Genomic DNA, 20,766 nt, shown 5'->3' with positions numbered 1-20,766 from the left:
GATGTAAGAGGTGCTTCCATAACGTAACGTTCTGTAAAGGTAATGTTTCTGTGACATTTCTCAGTTCCGCGACTGCCTTTTTCCCGCCCTATCAGCCTCACCTGTGGAGCTCCTCGTCGGACGGGGAGTACTTGGCGGTGACGTCAGCCAGGTCTCCGAAAATCTGGTGGCCATAGACGGTCAGCGAGGAGAGGAGGGCCAGCTCCTGCCAGGTGGAGCCCAGGAGACAGGTGTAGTCCTTGATGGATAGCTCGCCAAAGAAGGGCAACTTCTTGACCCAGGCGATCTGGCGGAAAAGGAGCTCGTCGGCCAGGCGGCACAGCAGCGCAAAGAGCTCCGACTGGGTCACTTTGTACCTGCAGGAGGGAGAGCAGTTAGAGGACCAAAGCGAGTGCCGGTTGTGGGCCCGCCTGCCGACGTTGCGTTCGCACCGTTTAATACTGCCCCTCCGTGGGTTTCTTTTTCACGGGCCTGCTTTGCATTTTTTAAAGGACGCAGGTGGCGCTGTGGGTTAAACCACTGAGCCTAGGGCGGTCGGTTCGAATCCCCGTCACGAGGCAAGCGCCCGTCGCTCAGCCCCTGCTTCCACCAACCTAGCGGTTTGAAAGCACATCAAAAGTGCAAGTGGATTGATAGGTCCCGCTCCGGAGGGAAGGTAAATGGCGTTTCTGTGCGCTGCTCTGGTTTGCCAGAAGCGGCTTTGCCCCCCCCCCCCGTGCCGTGTGGCAAGGCTCCCCATTGTGCCACTCTGAGGGGACCACCAGCAGGCAGAAAGGGGGGGTGTCACTCACCCGTCTTCGATGAGCATGGGGGTGCCGAGGGGGTCCAGGTCCTCGGCCGAGACCAGCTGGCTGATGAGGAGAGCGGGGGCCTGGGGGTCGAGGCTCCGAGGGGGCGGGGGCAGCAGGGCGGAGTGCGCAGGGCAGCTCTGAAGGTGCGGGAGGTATTGGTAGGGGGCGGGCCCCGGGCCCCCCAGGTATGGATCCCTGAGTGCGGCAAATCCGTTCAGCTCAACAGATCTGCTGGAAGAGGCAAGGCGGGGGTTAAGAGGGAGGGGAAGGGGGGGCGCAGGAAATGGAAGAGGGGGGGTCCAGAGCTTCCACCATTCCATGCCATGATTGATTGTTTGATTGAATCAATATATCACCCTATACCAACGATGGCCAGAATTGGGGATGTTTTGGGACTACAATTCCCATCATCCCTGTCCTGGGAGCTAGCAATGATGGGAGTCAAATATGGCCTTCCACCTGTTTGGAGACTACAATTCCCATCATCCCTAACCACTGGTCCTACGAGCTAGGGATGATGGGAGTCAAACATGGCCCTCCAGCAGTTTGGGGACTACAATTCCCATCATCCCCAGCCCTCCAGTTGTTTGGAGACTACAGTTCCCATCATCCCTGACCACTGCTCCTGGGAGCTAGGGATGATGGGAGTCAAACGTGGCCCTTCAGCAGTTTGGGGACTACAATTCCCATCATCCCTGACCACTGCTCCTGGGAGCTAGGGATGATGGGAGTCAAACGTGGCCCTCCAGCAGTTTGGGGACTACAATTCCCATCATCCCTGACCACTGCTCCTGGGAGCTAGGGATGATGGAAGTCAAACGTGGCCCTCCAGCAGTTTGGGGACTACAATTCCCACCATCCCTGACCACTGCTCCTGGGAGCTAGGGATGATGGGAGTCAAACGTGGCCCTCCAGCAGTTTGGGGACTACAATTCCCATCATCCCCGGCCCTCCAGTTGTTTGGAGACTACAGTTCCCATCATCCCTGACCCACTGGTCCTGCAAGGTTTGGGGACTACAATTCCCATCATCCCTGACCCACTGCTCCTGGGAGCTAGGGATGATGGGAGTCAAACGTGGCCCTCCAGCAGTTTGGGGACTACTATACCCATCATCCCTGACCATTGCTCCTGCGAGCTAGGGATGATGGAAGTCAAACGTGGCCCTCCAGCAGTTTGGGGACTACAATACCCATCATCCCTGACCATTGCTCCTGCGAGCTAGGGATGATGGAAGTCAAACGTGGCCCTCCAGCAGTTTGGGGACTACAATACCCATCATCCCTGACCATTGCTCCTGCGAGCTAGGGATGATGGGAGTCAAACGTGGCCCTCCAGCAGTTTGGGGACTACAATACCCATCATCCCTGACCATTGCTCCTGCGAGCTAGGGATGATGGGAGTCAAACGTGGCCCTCCAGCAGTTTGGGGACTACAATACCCATCATCCCTGACCATTGCTCCTACGAGCTAGGGATGATGGGAGTCAAACGTGGCCCTCCAGCAGTTTGGGGACTACAATTCCCATCATCCCTGACCACTGCTCCTGGGAGCTAGGGATGATGGAAGTCAAACGTGGCCCTCCAGCAGTTTGGGGACTACAATTCCCACCATCCCTGACCACTGCTCCTGGGAGCTAGGGATGATGGGAGTCAAACGTGGCCCTCCAGCAGTTTGGGGACTACAATTCCCATCATCCCCGGCCCTCCAGTTGTTTGGAGACTACAGTTCCCATCATCCCTGACCCACTGGTCCTGCAAGGTTTGGGGACTACAATTCCCATCATCCCTGACCCACTGCTCCTGGGAGCTAGGGATGATGGGAGTCAAACGTGGCCCTCCAGCAGTTTGGGGACTACTATACCCATCATCCCTGACCATTGCTCCTGCGAGCTAGGGATGATGGAAGTCAAACGTGGCCCTCCAGCAGTTTGGGGACTACAATACCCATCATCCCTGACCATTGCTCCTGCGAGCTAGGGATGATGGGAGTCAAACGTGGCCCTCCAGCAGTTTGGGGACTACAATACCCATCATCCCTGACCACTGCTCCTGGGAGCTAGGGATGATGGGAGTCAAACGTGGCCCTCCAGCAGTTTGGGGACTACAATACCCATCATCCCTGACCATTGCTCCTGCGAGCTAGGGATGATGGAAGTCAAACGTGGCCCTCCAGCAGTTTGGGGACTACAATACCCATCATCCCTGACCATTGCTCCTGCGAGCTAGGGATGATGGGAGTCAAACGTGGCCCTCCAGCAGTTTGGGGACTACAATACCCATCATCCCTGACCACTGCTCCTGGGAGCTAGGGATGATGGGAGTCAAACGTGGCCCTCCAGCAGTTTGGGGACTACAATACCCATCATCCCTGACCATTGCTCCTGCGAGCTAGGGATGATGGGAGTCAAACGTGGCCCTCCAGCAGTTTGGGGACTACAATACCCATCATCCCTGACCATTGCTCCTGCGAGCTAGGGATGATGGGAGTCAAACGTGGCCCTCCAGCAGTTTGGGGACTACTATACCCATCATCCCTGACCATTGCTCCTGCGAGCTAGGGATGATGGGAGTCAAACGTGGCCCTCCAGCAGTTTGGGGACTACAATACCCATCATCCCTGACCATTGCTCCTACGAGCTAGGGATGATGGGAGTCAAACGTGGCCCTCCAGCAGTTTGGGGACTACAATACCCATCATCCCTGACCATTGCTCCTGGGAGCTAGGGATGATGGGAGTCAAACGTGGCCCTCCAGCAGTTTGGGGACTACAATACCCATCATCCCTGACCCACTGCTCCTTGGAGCTAGGGATGATGGGAGTCAAACGTGGCCCTCCAGCAGTTTGGGGACTACAATTCCCATCATCCATAAACACTGGTCCTGCGAGCGAGGGATGATGTGAGTTGTAGTCCAGAAAAGAGCTGGAGGGCACGTGGCCCGCACTGCCTTATACGGTTCACGACACAAAATCAAAATATAAAAGTGCATTTATATTTGGTGTTAGCCGCCCTGAACCCGGTCTCAGCCTCGGCATAAATAAAAAATTATTATTTATTATTATCATATAACTATTATTATATTTATTATTGGGTTTATATATTATAAACCCAAAACGTTATCGCCGTAATTTGTTATTTCCCCAGTCACTCTTGGCAGCCCCATATAATCAACCTGAAAACATATAATCAACACGAAAAACCCCCAAACCCCCACTTTATTATTATTAATAATCTATATAAAACCACAAAATACCTAATCAAAATGAAAACGACCCAATAGCCCTCCCAAAACCCACTGGAGACCGGTCTGAGCATCTTCCCCCAGCCCCCTACCTTGAATCGAGACCCCCAGGTACATAAATTTAATAAATACAGTAATGTTAATAATCAACGTGCCAATTGCACCCCGGTAGGCTACCGGGCCCGAGTGCGAGAACTGCCTCCTGACCCCCCCGACCCCCATTCTGGTCTGGCCCAAGATCTTTTCATCGCCCCCCGTGTACCAACTTGAATATGGAGTCAAGCCCCCCAGCTATATAAATTTAATAATAATAAAACTAATAAGTAATATTAATAATCAATGTGCACCCCGGTGAGCCACCAGACCCAAATGCGAGAACTGCCTCCCGACACACACCCAGACACACACACACACACACACACACACACACCCGTCTCATGCAGCCTGAGAACTTTACCCACCCCCATGTCGAGACCCCCGGGTATATAAATTTAATAAATCAACAAGCTGATTGCACCCCAGCAGGGTACCGGGCCTGAGTGCGAGAATCGCCTCCCGACCCTCGTTCTCGTCTGGCCTGAGAACCTTTCCCCGCCCCCCCCCAGCGTCCCACCTTGACGATGGCGTTGAGACGGGCGAGGGCTGGTTGCTCTCTGAGACCCCATTTCCAGGGGAGCTGTTGTCGCTGTCTCCGTTGTTGCTCCACGAGATGTTGGCCTCGCCTTCGAATTCCTGCCCGGACATGATCCTCTCAATCTCCTCCTCAGAGATCTGCGGGGAGCGGGGAGAAGGAGAGGAGGGACACGCACACGCCCCGGCCTTTACTCAAGCAGCCCCCCTCCAAGGGTCGAGCGGCTCCCTCCGCTGCCAGCGGGCCGAAGGGAAGAAGGGGTTCTCAGAGAAGGACCCCTCCTGCTGTGCCACGTCAGCTCCCTGCCAGCCTTTGAGCTGCTACCCTGCCGTCCCCTTTGTTGGTGGCGGAGTGAGGTGCGCTCAGCGCTCAGCCGAGGACACGCTCTGCCAGAAGGCTCCTCCTGCTCTTTCACCAGTCGGCTCAAGTGGGTTTTTATTCCAGCAACGGCCTTGCAAGGGCCTTAGCAACGTTCGAGGACACTCTCTTCCCAGAAAGCTCCTCCTGTTCTTTCACCTGTCGGCTCAAGCGGGTTTTTATTCCAGCAACGGCCTTGCAAGGGCCTTAGCAACGTCCTTTGGACACTGTAAGGCTGTTGCAGCAAAACTATATATATATATAGCACCTAGTTTTTGGAGGAGGAAAACAAGAAAAAAAATATTCTGAATCTCAGAAGCCAGAACAGATCACATTCACAACCCGAGCATCCACTGTATAGTTTTATCTGCCAGGAACTGGCTGTTTTGGGGGCCACTTATCTACAAATATATAAAAAACATGTATATATATAAAACATGTATATATATATTGTTTTGCTGCAACAGCCTTACAACGTCCCGAGGGTAACGGCATGAGTTTTGTCTGCTTTTGGGGGCTGCTTATCTACAAATAACATTTCTTACAGATTTTTAAACGATGCTTTTCTGCTAGCGTGCGGCTAAAAACACAGAAACGAAATTACCTCGGATCCCTTTCATGGAAATGAATTCTCTCCCCTGATCGCTCCAAAAATCACAGGCCCCCTTCAGCTCGGACGTTTCCCAGGAAAAAGGGGGCAGCCAGGCCAACTCTCTGGGTACCCCAGTTACCTGGATTCTCCAGCCATGACTTGTGGGGAGAATCCACAGCACAGCTTGCCAGAGGGCGAGGCCGGAGACTCCCCAAAGGTGCCGTTGCGCATTCCCACTGTGGCCCCCGTCCCCAGAAAAACACCGCAGCCTGGCGAGAGCCATTGGGTGCCTTCTCTTGGCCAGGACCTAAACTGCCCGGAGCTCCGCAAGACCTCTTCGGGCGAGCCATCCCACCCGCCAAGCGGACGTTCCCCGGGCGGCTTTGGAAACTGCGGCGCGGCCAGCTTTCCGGAGGGCTTGGCACGGACCAAAGGGCTGGTGCTGGCTTCGAGAGGAGCAGCTCCCGGAGGGCTGGCTGGGGCGGGCAAGGGCGGCAGGACCGGGAGGCAGGAGCGCCGACGCGGCCCAAGGTCTGGCCGCCAGCAGCGTTCTGAAAAAGGGCCCCCTCCCCGACCCAAGCACACACAAAAACGGGGGGAGGTGGCGAGAAAATGTGCCAACCAGGGTAGGATCGGTGCTCTCCTGTGGCCCCCCCGATGTTGGGGCCTACAACTCCCAGGATCCCTAGCTAACGGGAGCGGTGGCGAGGGAGGATGGGAATTGTAGTCCCAAACTGTGCTGCCCAATACAGCATTTTTTCCAAGGAGATCAGGACAAAAGGGATGAGGAGGTGGAAGAGGAACCGGAAACAGTTTTATTAACAAATAAATGGAAGATGGAATTAAGGATGAACAACCGATCTTCTCCCAAAGACAATGGCTCCCAGGCACCCAGGACAAGCACATGAACGGAACCGGGCAAGGGATAAGAACGTTGTCCTGGTTTCTAATCCATAATTGACTTCCGACTTTTGCTCAATGATTGAAACGAAGACATCCACGACGAATCTGGATTATGTTAACTTATCTCTACTCCTATTCTGTAATGAATTATTGTGTTCTACGTATTTTTATGAGTTTGAGTTTGCAATCTCCACTGAAGTTTGTAATCCTTGTCAGAATGCGTACTTTTGAATGGATTAGTTTTTTTTCCCTATCAAGTATTGATTTGCTTTTCTTTCTGGACGTCATCAAGGGCACCTGGTGTGACTCGTGATTAGCCCAGGACCCTGAGATGGAATTAAGACAGAGCGGCTGAGAGTCTCCCTGCAGCTGGCACTTGCGACACAGAAGAACCCAATCCTTCGGGTGAGGGTCTTCCACCTCTTCTGGACATTTTTATCCCTTGCCCAGTTCCGTCCACGCGCCTGTACTGGGTGCCCGGGAACAGTCGACTTTGGGAAAAGATCGGTCGTTCGTCGTTAATTCCGTCTTGGGGTCCGGGGCTGACCATGAGTGACGCCGGGTGCCCTGGATGACATCAAGGCAGGCTATAAAAGCCGTAAGGTGGTAGGGGCTTCTACCCAAATCAAAGGACCCGATGGTGGGAGACCCGACGGCTGGGGTCTCTCTCCTGCTGCTCTACCTGGGGGGCTCTGGGCAGCTGAAGGGGAGATTGGGTAGCCCCTGTCAGGTAGGTTTTATTTGTTAATAAAACTGCTTTGCTTCCCCTTCCACCTCCTCGCTCCTTTTGTCCCGATAATCCTTGGAAAGAACTGCTCTATTTGGCAGCACGCAAACATCGGGAGGGCCGAAGGTTTTGGGGGGTGCCTACTTGAGAGAAACCCAACGGCCGCTCACCTGGACAGGTCCGATGCTCTTGTTCCTGCCTCCGGGCATGCCATCTTCGCGAATTGCTTGAAAAACAAGAAGGCAGCGAGAGCAGATGGTTAGGGACTGGCCCACGGGCACCCCGGTCTCCCCCCGCCCGTTGCCACGGGAGGGGCGGGCAGGGTGGGCCACCCGGGAACTGAAGGTTGGGGGTGCCTGATTAAAATGGATAAGGAACCACAAAGGGGCAGGGAGGGAAGCCTAATATGCATTAGCATTGGAAGTCCGTGACTGCGACAAAAACGGAAAATAAATTTATATATATTTTTAATTGAAAAGAAGTCGAAATGGCGCTCAGAGGCGCCGAAGGGAAAGGCCAACAAGCTGGGCTGAAGCAGGAGAGGAAAGACGGGCCAGCAGGCAAGGATAGTCTCCGTGGCACAGGGCCCGTAATTCCCAGATTTCAGTTGATCCGGCCAATGGATCCTTGGAAGAGAAAGCGGAGGAAAAGAAGGGTGCCTGTTATGTTCGGATTTCCGAAATCCGAGAATTATGGACACCATTCTTTCACGCCGGTTTCTCTCCCGAGGATCTGTTGGCCGGATCACCTGAAATTCGAGAGAAATCGGAGAGAAAGAATGATGCCCATAAACTCTCAGATTCTGGGGGATCCGGCCAACAGATCCTTGGGAGAGAAAGCAGAACGGAAGAATGATCCCCGAAACTCTCGGATTCCGGGGATCCGGCCAACGGATCCTCGGGAGAGAATTGGAGCGAAAGAATGGTGCCCATAACTCTCAGATTTTGGGCGATCCGGCCAACAGATCCTCAGGAGAGAAAGTGGGGGCGGTTTGGTCTCTGCCTGTGGGCCAGTGATCCAAGCAGGCTCCCCCTAGTGGTTGTGCTCTAGGACTGCGGCTGCTCTCTCCCTGGCCGCCGCTGCCCCCCAATCCTGCACCCCTTGCCCTTCGGTCCTGGCCAGCACAGCCCTTCGGTCTCAGCCGCAGCGGCAAACGACCCTGCCCAAAAAAGCCTGGCGCCCTGGGAGGGGAGACAATCCGCTTCGCAGCCTTTCGCATGCGGCTCCCAATCCCCTGCCCCTTTTATGCCGGGGGGGGACCGCGGCGACGAAACAACGCGTGGGTTTCGCTTCCACGCCACTCCCTGCGAAACGAGCAAGGGCCTCTGGGTTCACATCCAGGACTCGGCTGCAAGGCAAGGGTTTTAAAGCACAATATACAAAGGGGGCACTAATAATAATAATGATAATAAAACATTTTATTTATACCCTGCCCTCCCCAGTCAAGGCCGGGCCCAGGGCGGCTAACAACCAATAATCAAAGCAAGTGGATTGAAATGCAACTGAAAAAACAAGATTGAAATGCAATGTTAACACATTAATGTTTTAATCACTAGAGCTAGACAGGGAGCTATACAAAACTCAACTTCTTTTTCAAAACGATTCAGAGCTTTTTTTAAAAAAAATTGTGCATAGATGCCACTATCTTTATTTCTTTGCACCTGGAATGACCTGCTAAAAGGGTCTGGGGGAATCTTTTTTTTTTTCTTAGGACCTAGGAAGACCCCTGCTAAAAGAGTTTCTGGGGAATCTTCCTTCCTTGCTTGCTTCCTTCCTCTAACTTCTCCACAACAGAACCCCCTCGGCATCAGCAGACGTTAAAAATCCACTTCACACTCCAGCCCGGCCAGATAAAACCAAAGGATCAGTGTCAGGAAATAATGTTGGGAAGGGGGGGGGGGAGAAGGAAAAAAGGAAGCAACATGGCGACATCAAACACAGCAAATATGTACCGTGTTTTCCCGTGCGGAATAAATAATAATAATAATAATAATAATAATAACAACAACAACAACAATAATAATTTATTCATACCCTGCCCTTCCCAGTTTAAAAACCAGGCTCAGGGTGGCTAACAACAAATACAAAACACTGATTAAAATGTGACTTAAAAACAGCATATAATACAACATAAATGCAGCATCAATATTGAGAAAATTCAAAAAACAGGGGGTCATTTTTTTGGTGGGGGGGAATCCCAGTCCATAGACATCAAATGATCGCCAGGGCTAACCGGCCAAGTTGGTCCTACAAGGGCCAGGGAGGAGACCAGGGAAGAATTTAACTGTGGGGTCCCAGAAAGGGTTTATTCATAGAAGGGGAAGGGGGAAAGGGAATAGAGGATCAGGCTAATTCAAACTGAAGGCCAGGTGGAATAGCTCTGTCTTACAGGCCCTAGTCTCGTGGGACAGAGCGTTCCACCAGGTCAGAGCCACCACTAAAAAGGCCCTGGTGGAGGATAATCTGACTTCCTTAGGGCCCGGGACCTTTAAGCTATTCTTATTCATGGACCTTAGGGTCCTCTGTGGGACATACCAGGAAGGGCGGTCCCGTTAAGCATGATGTTCTCTCCTGAATTTTTTGAGCAAAAAAAAGGGGGGGTTAGTCTCCTACGCAGTTTCCGTAGGCAGATTTGAGGCCCACTGCCCCACCAAAAGAAGCCTCAACAACTTTGAAATCGCCCCAAGGAAGAGCTTGGCAGCTCTGGTGACCTGAAAAATACAGATTTCTTAATTTGGGGCCTCGGTCAAGTGTATCGGAAGCAGCGTCTCCACCCCCATCGTTCTGCCTGGACGTCCAGCGCTGAGGGCCTTCTGGCTGCTCCATCGCTGTGAGAAGCCAAGTTACAGGGAACCAGGCGGAGGGCCTTCTCGGTGGTGGTGCCCGCCCTGTGAAATGCCCTCCCGCTGGATGTCCAAGAGAACAACAACTACCAGACTTTGAGAAGACATCTGAAGGCAGCCATGTTTAGGGAAGCTTTGAACGTTTGATGGGTTACGGTATTTTAATCTTTTGTTGGAAGCCGCCCAGAGTGGCGGGGGAACCCCAGCCAGATAGGTGGGGTATAAACAATAAATTATTATTATTATTATTATTATTATTATTATTAAGGGAGAACGTGGGCTGAGGGATCTCTCCAACTGTGGGCACTTCCAGTTCGCCGGCAGCAAAGGAGGGTGCCGGCACCTTCTAGAGGCCAGCCTCTGGGGGGCGGACACAAGAGCAAGGGGCTCCCCAAAAGCTCTGGGGCGAGTCGCCCACAGAGGGCTCAATTAGGAAACTCGGAGGACGTGCGCTGAACTACCTCCACGCGACGGTCGCCTCCAGACTGGATTATTGTAACGCGCTCTACGTGAGGCTGCCCTTGAGACTGACCCAGAAACTCCAGCGGGTGCAGAATGCCATGGCGAGACTCCTTACGGGCTCCTTGCCGCAGGACCACGTTCACCCGGTGCTATACCAACTGTGCTGGCTCCCGGTGGAGTACAGGATCAGGTTCAAGGTGCTGGTTTTAACCCTTGAAAGCCCTATACGGCCTTGGACCCTCGTACCTACGGGACCCCCTCTCCTGGTACGTCCCATGATCCTCAAACAAAAACACCTTGGAGGTCCCGGACCACAGGGAGGTTAGGCTGGCCTTGACCAGAGCCAGGGCTTTTTCGGCTGTGGCTCCGATCTGGTGGAACGCTCTGCCACAAGAGACTAGGGCCCTGCGGGACTTGACATATTTCCGCAGGGCCTGCAAGACAGAGCTGTTCTACCAGGCCTTTGGCCAAGGCACAGCCTGACCCCCTCCTTTGGCAATCCTCACAGAGGTCTAGCCCAATGGTTGCCATCAATTTGATTTTAGAATGAATTGATTTTAGAATGCTGTATTGCTTTACTGTTGTTAGCCGCTCTGAGCCCGGCTTTGGCTGGGGAGGGTAGGATATTCCGTGTTTTTCACTCCATAAAACGTACCTGACCATAAGAAGTGCCTAGTTTTTAGAGGAAGAAAACAAGAAAAAAAAATTCTGAACGAAACAGCGGGTGTATGATTTTGGTGGTTCATGCTGTGGCCACAGACATGGGATTTGACGGTGAGTTTGGGCTACCAATGCAAAAAAAATTGGTGCAGGCTGTAGACATGGACATGCTATGTGATCTAACGGTGAATTTGGGGTGACCCAATGTAAAAATCCTGAGGGTCCATGGGCTTTCACCTCCCCCCTCCCAGGCAGCCTCCTTTATCTAGCTCCCTTATCTCTCTCCCGATCCCACCGATCAGCTGCTTCCTTGTTTGCCTTAGTGTCTTTTCCTTAGCTGGAGCAGTTTTTTGCTCCTCTTTTTTTCTAATTTATTTCCTCATTGATTTAGTCTTCCTGTCTCCTCTCCTTGCAATTTTGCTGTCTATACCTCCCCACCTCCCAGGCAGCCTCCTTTGTTGCTAGCGTCCCTTATCTCGCTTCCGATCGCTTGCCATCAGCGGCTTTGTTTCAACACCCACTTCCCTCTTTCAAAAAAACCAAAAAAAACCCAACACGATCTGCTTTTCACCCCTGGGCAATTCGGCTCCAGGGACCCTAAGACGCACAGACATTCCCCCTTACTTTTTAGCAAAAAATACGGTAAATCAGATTTTTTTTTTTTTTAATTATTATTATTATTATTATTTCCACCTCCGACCCCAGCCCAGCCCCCCCCCACAACAACGCACAAGGTACCTTTCCGATTCATGCCCATCTGCAGGCACTTGAGGAGGCGGCAGTACTGGCAGCGGTTGCGCTGCTTGCGGGACATGACGCAGTTCTTGTCGCGACTGCACCGGTAGACCCTCTTGTTGCAGATGCTGCGCTTGAAGAAGCCCTTGCAGCCCTCGCAGGAGATGATGCCGTAGTGGAGGCCGGTGGCGCGGTCGCCGCAAATCAGGCAGGTGCGCTGCTCTGCCCGGTCGCCTGCAAAGGGCGGGGGGCGGAGAGGAAACAGCAGCGGGTGAGATGCAGGGACAAGGACGCAGAGAAACGAAGGGGACACGGGGCAGTTTTAATAATAATAATAATAATAATGATAATAGTAAATTTTATTTCTACCCGGCTCTCCCCAACCAAGACCGGGCTCAGGGCGACTAACAACCAATAAAAAACAAGTTGATTGAAATGCAACTTTAAAAAGAAGATTAAAACACAACGTTAAAATGCTGCCTCATCACAGGAGCACAGCACAGTGTGAGCAGCTCAGGGAGACAGAGCAGGGTTGGGACATGCTGCAAATCCACATTCGGCCACTGAGGGGCAGTCAAGCATCATATTTGAGAACAAATTGCTTGCAAGAACCTTGCAGCAATAGAGGCTAATCAGACTTCCTTAGGGCCCGGGACCTCTAGGGTGTTGCTATTTATGGACCTTAAGTTCCTCCGTGGGGCAGACTGGCAGAGGCGGTCCAGGGGACCTCGGTGCCACCGCCTGGGGAAGGGACCCAGGCGCAGGTTCGAAATGGGCAGGGAGATTCGGTTCAGGGCAGGGATAGGCAAACGGTCCAGTAGCGCCTTCGAGAGCAACTACAGTGGTGCCCCGCAAGACGAATGCCTCGCAAGACGAATGCCTCGCAAGATGAAAAACTTGCTAGACGAAAGGGTTTTCTGTTTTTCGAGGTGCTTCACAAGACGAATTTCCCTATGGGCTTGCTTCGCAAGACGAAAACGTCTTGCGAGTTTGCTTCCTTCTTCGTAAAACCGTTAATACCCGGGGAATCCGCGCTCCGCAAGACGAAAAAATCGCAAGACGAAGCGACTCGCGGAACGAATTATTTTCGTCTTGCGAGGCACCACTGTATTGTATTTTTCGCTCCATAAGACACTTTTTCCTCCTAAAAAGGAAGGGGAGAGGTCTGTGCGTCTTATGGAGCGAATGTGGGGTCCGTCGTTAGCTCCCTTTCTGGCCCCCGGCCCCTTGCCCAGGCCTCCATTGTTGAATGTTTTTCTCCCCCCCCCCCAAGGTCGTAGCTGGAATCGCACAGCACCAAGCTTCCTATCAATCACTTGCAACATGGCTGGGATATATTTATTTCCTACGGGGGGGGGGGAGTTCTAATATGGCGAGGTGCTGGCTTTAGCCTTTGCTACTACAGCACACAGATAGGTGTGTTGCAATTCGTGTTATTTTTAAATAAAATTCCAACCCCCCCACCAAAGGTTGTAGCTGGAGAAGCACAGCTACAGGAAACCAGGCAGAGGGCCTTCTCGGTGGTGGCGCCCTCCCATCAGATGTTAAAGAAATAAACAAGTATATGGCATCTAGAAGACATATGAAGGCAGCCCTGTTCAGGGACGTTTTTCATGCATGACATTTTCATGTAATTTTGGTGTTTATTGGAAGCCGCCCAGAGTGGCTGGGGAAAGCCAGCCAGGAAAGACTCCCTTTCCTTTCCTAAAGATCCTGCCCAGGAAATGAAACCAATTCCATCTCAATTGATCAATCAAGATCCCAAAATAGCATAGCTTTCTCTATTTGCAAATGAAGCACAAAATCTTAAGAGACAAAAGACTTCATTGTGCATCTTGCCACTGCTGGACACCGGGGAACATTAAACGTGAACCTTAATTTTAATTTAAGGAATTAATTTTGATGGAAAAGTTAACAGAAAGAGTAGGTCAAAGAAAACAACGTTTTACATATGCATCAAAGAAAGAACATGCATTTAAACCACCTAAGACACACGGGAGCATGTGGATTGAGAACGTCCCTATTTTCATAGGAGAAACGTCAGAGGGGATGGCAGAACATCCCTATTTTCATAGGGAGAAACGTCAGAGGGGATGGAGAAACATCGGAGGGGATGGCAGAACGTCCCTATTTTCATAGGAGAAACGTCGGAGGGGAGGGCAGAACGTCCCTATTTTCATAGGAGAAACGTCAGAGGGGATGATAGAACGTCCCTATTTTCATAGGAGAAACATCGGAGGGGATGGCAGAACGTCCCTATTTTCATAGGAGAAACGTCGGAGGGGAGGGCAGAACGTCCCTATTTTCATAGGAGAAACGTCGGAGGGGATGGCAGAACGTCCCTATTTTCATAGGAGAAACGTCAGAGGGGAGGGCAGAACGTCCCTATTTTCATAGGAGAAACGTCGGAGGGGAGAGCAGAACGTCCCTATTTTCATAGGAGAAACATCGGAGGGGATGGCAGAACGTCCCTATTTTCATAGGAGAAACGTCGGAGGGGATGGCAGAACGTCCCTATTTTCATAGGAGAAACGTCGGAGGGGATGGCAGAACGTCCCTATTTTCATAGGAGAAACGTCAGAGGGGAGGGCAGAACGTCCCTATTTTCATAGGAGAAACGTCAGAGGGGATGGCAGAACGTCCCTCTTTTCATAGGAGAAACGTCGGAGGGGAGGGCAGAACGTCCCTATTTTCATAGGAGAAACGTCGGAGGGGATGGCAGAACGTCCCTATTTTCACGGGAGAAACGTCAGAGGCGGTGGCAGAACGTCCCTATTTTCACGGGAGAAACGTCGGAGGGGGTGGTAGAACGTCCCTATTTGCAAGGGAGAAACGTCGGAGGGGATGGCAGAACGTCCCTATTTTCACGGGAGAAACGTCGGAGGGGATGGCGGAACGTCCCTATTTTCACGGGAGAAACGTCGGAGGGGGTGGCAGAACGTCCCTATTTTCACGGGAGAAACGTCAGAGGCGATGGCAGAACGTCCCTATTTTCACGGGAGAAACGTCGGAGGGGATGGTAGAACGTCCCTATTTTCATAGGAGAAACGTTGGAGGGGATGGCAGAACGTCCCTATTTTCACGGGAGAAACTTCGGAGGGGAGGGCAGAACGTCCCTATTTTCACGGGAGAAATGTCGGAGGGGATGGCAGAACGTCCCTATTTGCAAGGGAGAAACGTCGGAGGGGGTGGCAGAACGTCCCTATTTTCACGGGAGAAACGTCGGAGGGGGTGGCAGAACGTCCCTATTTTCATGGGAGAAACGTCAGAGGCGATGGCAGAACGTCCCTATTTTCACGGGAGAAACGTCGGAGGGGATGGTAGAACGTCCCTATTTTCATGGGAGAAACGTCGGAGGGGATGGCAGAATGTCCCTATTTGCAAGGGAGAAACGTCGGAGGGGATGGTATCTGTATTTTCATGGGAGAAACATCAGAGGGGATGATATCCATGTTTTTATGGGACCCTAGAGCAGGGGTCCCCAACCTTTTTTGCAACAGGGACAGATTTGATGACGGGAAGGTGTGTGACGGCCTTTTTTTAGGATTGACATTGTGGATCCTTTTTTACCATTTTACCCCAAAGCTGTTGAGCTTTTCTTAGGATTTTACCCCATAGTTGAGCGTCCGTGTGGCCATGGGAGAAATGTCGGAAGGAATGGAGTGCGTCCAAATATTCATGGGAAAAATGTCGGAGGAGATGGAAGCATCTTCCCATTTTCATGGGGAAAATGTTGGAGGGTAGGTTGGGATCTATTTTCATAGGAGAAACGTCAGAGGGGACGGTCATAGGATGTCCCTATTTTCATTGCAGAGGGTGGAGTAGGATGCCCCTTATTTTCATGGGAGAAATGTTGGAGGAGATGGTAAAGGTAAAGGTAAAGGTACCCCTGCCCGTACGGGCCAGTCTTGACAGACTCTGGGGTTGTGCGCCCATCTCACTTAAGAGGCCAGGAGCCAGCGCTGTCCGGAGACACTTCCGGGTCACGTGGCCAGCGTGACATCGCTGCTCTGGCGAGCCAGAGCCGCACACGGAAACGCCGTTTACCTTCCCGCTGGTAAGCGGTCCCTATTTATCTACTTGCACCCGGAGGTGCTTTCGAACTGCTAGGTTAGCAGGCGCTGGGACCGAGCAGCGGGAGCGCACCCCGCCGCAGGGATTCGAACCGCCGACCTTTCGATCGGCAAGTCCTAGGCGCTGAGGCTTTAACCCACAGCGCCACCTGCGTCCCGGAGGAGATGGTAGAACGTCCCTATTTTCACGGCAGAAAGGTCGCAGAAGGTCTCTGTATTTTCACGGGAGAAACGTCGGAGATGGTAGAACGTCCCTATTTTCATGGAAGAAACGTCAGAGGGGATGATGTCCATTTTTTTTAGGGGAGCATTTTCCCAGAACGGGGTCCCCAAACCTTTTTGCAAGAGGGCCAGATTTGATGACAGGAACATGTGTGAGGGCCTTTTTTTAGGGTTGATGTTGTGGAACTTTTTTTACCATTTTACCCCAAAGTTGTTGACCTTTTCTTGTGGATTTTACCCCATAGTTGAACGTCCATATTCCCACGGGAGAAATGTCAAAGGAGATGGAGGACACCCCTATTTTCATGGGAGAAACGTCGGAAGGGATGGAGCCCATCCCTATTTTGATGGGGAAAACATTGGAGGGTAGGTTGGGATCTATTTTTATGGAGAAATATCGGAGGGGATGGTAGAATGTCACTATTTTCATGGGAGAAACGTCGGAAGAAATGTTATCTGTATTTTAATGGGAGAAATGTCAGAGGGGATGGAAACTGTCCCTATTTTCATGGGAGAAATGTTGGAGGCGACGGTCATAGGATGCCCCTATTTTCACAGGAGAAACTTCGGAAGGGATGGTATCTCTATTTTCACGGGAGAAACATCGGAGACACTAATTTATTTGTTAATATAACAGACGGATAATTTGGAGATTTTTACATTTTTATCACACGCAAAGAATAATGTGTTCTAATAAATCAGAAAGAGGAACTGAGTAATAGGGTTATGTGGGGGAGAAGGGAGGGGGAAATGGGGGTAAATACAATTGTTGGAATGATCTGTTATGTGAAAACAGTTAATATTTTATTTTTATAAAAAAGGAAAAACATCCCTATAGTGGTATCTCAGGTTAAGTACTTAATTGGTTCCGGAAGTCCGTTCTTAACCTGAAGCATTCTTATCCTGAAGCGGACTTTCCCACTGAAAGTAATGGAAAGTGGATTGACCCATTCCAGACGATGAAAAACACCCCCTAAAACAGCAATTTAAGACACATTTTACTGTCTAACTAGACCATTGATCCATAAAATGAAGACTTCAAAAGAATTTTTCGATCTCAATTTAAATAAGGAGACTGACTTAAAGATTGTTTGGGATGCCAGCAAAGCTGTCCTTAAGAGGATTTTTTATATAGTGGTACCTCAGGTTAGGTAGGGACGTGGGTGGCGCTGTGGGTTAAACCACAGAGCCCAGGACTTGCTGATCAGAAGGTCGGCGGTTCGAATCCCCGCGATGGGGTGAGCTCCCGTTGCTCAGTGCCTGCTCCTGCCAACCTAGTAGTTCGAAAGCACATCAAAGTGCAAGTAGATCAATAGGTAACACTCCAGCAGGAAGGTAAACGGCGTTTCTGTGCGCTGCTCTGGTTGGCCAGAAGCAGCTTAGTCCTGCTGGCCACATGACCCGGAAGCTGTACGCCGGCTCCCTTGGCCAGTAAAGCGAGTTGAGTGCCGCAACCCCAGAGTCGTCCGTGACTGGACCTAAAAGTCAGGGGCCCGTTTACCCTACCTCGGGTTAAGTACTTAATTCGTTCCGGAGGTCTGTTCTTAACCTGAAACTGTTCTTAACCTGAAGCACTTTAGCTAATGGGGCCTCCTGCTGCTGCTGCCACGCCGCCACTGCCCGATTTCTGTTCTCATCCTGAAGCAAAGTTCTTAACCTGAGGTAATATTTCTGGGTTAGCGGAGTCTGAAGCGTATGTAACCCGAGGTACCACTGTATTTTTAAGGGGAAAATGTTGCACAGGACGGCAGCATCCCCCTATTTTCATGCAATAAATTTCAGGGGGAATGAAAAGACACCAGTACTTCCGTTGGAGAAACGTCGGAGGTGATAGAGCGTCCATGTTTTCATGGAACAAATGCCAGGATGGGATGATACGGAATAATAATAATAATAATAATAATAATAATAATAATAATTTATTTATACCCCACCCATCGCCATGTTTTTGCGGAAGAAATGTCAATGTGTACGCTAAAAGGCCCGTGTTTTTAGAAGAGAAATGTCAGAGGGAATAATAATACTACTAATAATAATTTATTATTTGTACCCAGCCAGATTTATTATTTCCCCAGCCACTCTGGGCAGCTTCCAACAATGATTAAAAATACATTAAAATGTCACATGGAAGACACCTCTGTTTTCATGGGAGAAATGTCGGAGGGATTCGAGGACATCACTATCGTCAACATTAAATGGACAGCCGGAACTCTGCTACCTTAGTACAAAAACAACCCCCCAACCCTTTGAATGTATTATAAACATGCGACAATAGATGGCGCCATAGAGCACAAAACTTTTCCAGGTAAGTTTACATTGGTGTGGTTTTTTTCCTTAAAACAATTTAATGAAGTTTTTTCTATGCGATTTTACATAGCGGTGGGTTTTCTTTTATTTTCTTAAAACAAATTAATGGTTTATTTTTTTCTGTGCAATTTTACACAGCCTTTTCCCCCTTTTGTTAAAACGAATGAATTTATGGCTTGTTCATGGCAGGGTCCGCCGCCCCCCGCCCCCCCCGGTGTGTGTAGATTATTTGAATTGGCGTCCCGCCCTCAACCTGCAGGTCTCTGGACGGTTCGCGGAATAAGAATCTCAAAAGACGAAACCGCAAAAGACATAATCGAAAAACTGTGACGGCGGAAACCCAATAACCCCGGCGCCACCCCATATATATACATACAGTGGTGCCCCGCAAGACGAATGCCTCGCAAGACGAAAAACTCGCTAGACGAAAGGGTTTTCCGTTTTTCGAGGCGCTTCCGTTTTTCGAGGCGTTTTTCGCTTTCCCCCCCCTTTTTCTAAGTCGCTAATAGCCGCTTAGCTGTTAATAGCCGCTAAGCCGCTAATAGCTCTAATCCGCTAAGCCGCTAATAGGGGTGCTTCACAAGACGAAAAAACCGCAAGACGAAGAGACTCGCGGAACGAATTAATTTCGTCTTGCGAGGCACCACTGTATATACAGTATGTATATACACACACACACACCCTGTATTTTTTGCTCCATAGGACGCACTTTTTTCCTCTTAAAAACTAAGGGGAAATGTCTGTGCGTCTTATGGAGCGAATGTGTGGTTCTGGGGCTTCCCCAGCCAGCCCTGACAAGCTCAGGGAGCAGCGGACAGGTTGTGCACAGCCTGCCTGCTGCACGCTGAGCCGCTCTTTGGGGCTGGCTGGGGAAACCCCGGGCTTCCCCCTAAAGCCCCGACAAGCTCAGGCTGCGCACGGCTATGGCAGAAGCCAAGAGAGCCAGAGGGATGGATCCCGCTCGCTGTCTTGGCTTCTTTGCTCTTCGGGGCTGGGGGGGGGGACCGGGCTTCCCCCGGCAGCCTCAGAAGCTCTGGGAGAAGCTTGATTACCCCCTCTAAAAACTAGGTGCATCTTGTGGTCCGGTGCGTCCTATAGAGCGAAAAATATGGGGGGGGTGTATATATATATATATATATATATATATACACACACACACACAAACATATATACACACACTACATACACACGTACATATATATACACACACACACACAAACACATATACATACACACATACATATATATACACACACACATACATACACACACACACACACACATATATATACACACACACACACACACACACACACATATACAGTGGTACCTCGGGTTAAGTACTTAATTCGTTCCGGAGGTCTGTTCTTAACCTGAAACTGTTCTTAACCTGAAGCACCACTTTAGCTAATGGGGCCTGCTGCTGCTGCCGTGCCACCGCCATGCGATTTCTGTTCTCATCCTGAAGCAAAGTTCTTAACCCGAGGTAATATTTCTGGGTTAGCGGAGTCTGTAACCTTAAGCGTCTGTAACCTGAAGCGTATGTAACCCAAGGTACCACTGTATACACACACACATATACACACACACCTATATATACACATACATATACAGTGGTGCCTCGCAAGACGAAATTAATCCGTTCCGTTAGGCTCTTCGTATAGCGGTTTTTTCGTCTTGCGAAGCAAGCCCATTGACAGCTTAGCGGATTAGCGCTATTAGCGGTTTAGCAATCAGCTGTTAAGCGGCTTATCAGCGGAACAGCTGATAAGCAGCTTAGCGGCTTAGGAAAAGGGGGGGAAGGGGGGGAAACCCGCAGGAACTCGCAAGACATTTTCGTCTTGCGAAGCAAGCCCATAGGGAAATTCGTTTTGCGTAGCGCCTCCAAAACGGAAAACCCTTTCGTCTAGCGGGTTTTCCTTCTTGCGAGGTGTTCGTCTTGCGGGGCACCACTGTACATACACACACACACACACACACACACACACACGTGTGTATATGTATGTTTGTGTGTGGAAATCCCTGGTTCTCCTGGGCAAGAGAGAAAAAGGAATATACTCACTGCTGGCGTTCAAGGGGAGCACAGAGGAAGGGGAGTTCATCGGTTCAACATCCGTAGCTAGGGAGAGAAAGGAGGCAGGGTTTGAAATGCTGTTCTAATAATAATAATAACAACAATATATTTATACACAATATTAAAACACAGTACAGTGGTGCCCCGC

At 50.7% G+C, this 20,766-nt stretch overlaps 1 protein-coding gene across 6 annotated transcripts in view; it reads right to left on the bottom strand.

Moving 5' to 3' along the window:
• The window catches only part of NR6A1 (nuclear receptor subfamily 6 group A member 1), a 49,912-nt gene that overhangs the window by 21,658 nt on the left and 7,488 nt on the right, over positions 1-20,766 (bottom strand). For 4 of the 6 annotated variants that reach the window (XM_079962132.1, XM_079962134.1, XM_079962136.1 and 1 more), the window contains exons 3-8: positions 20,607-20,663; positions 11,946-12,176; positions 7,413-7,468; positions 4,646-4,803; positions 792-1,022; positions 102-356 (exon numbers count right to left, since the gene is read on the bottom strand). In XM_079962132.1, the coding sequence (XP_079818258.1) occupies positions 102-356; positions 792-1,022; positions 4,646-4,803; positions 7,413-7,468; positions 11,946-12,176; positions 20,607-20,663 (988 nt within the window). The remainder of the gene's footprint in view (positions 1-101; positions 357-791; positions 1,023-4,645; positions 4,804-7,412; positions 7,469-11,945; positions 12,177-20,606; positions 20,664-20,766) is intronic. The other 2 variants (XM_079962133.1, XM_079962135.1) reach the window with 1 other exon arrangement.

The sequence above is a fragment of the Podarcis cretensis genome, assembly GCF_951804945.1.
Source record: "Podarcis cretensis genome assembly, chromosome: Z".
NCBI classification, from domain to species: domain Eukaryota; kingdom Metazoa; phylum Chordata; class Lepidosauria; order Squamata; family Lacertidae; genus Podarcis; species Podarcis cretensis.
Note: the sequence above shows the minus strand (reverse complement) of the source record. Positions and strands in the feature narration are given on the sequence as shown.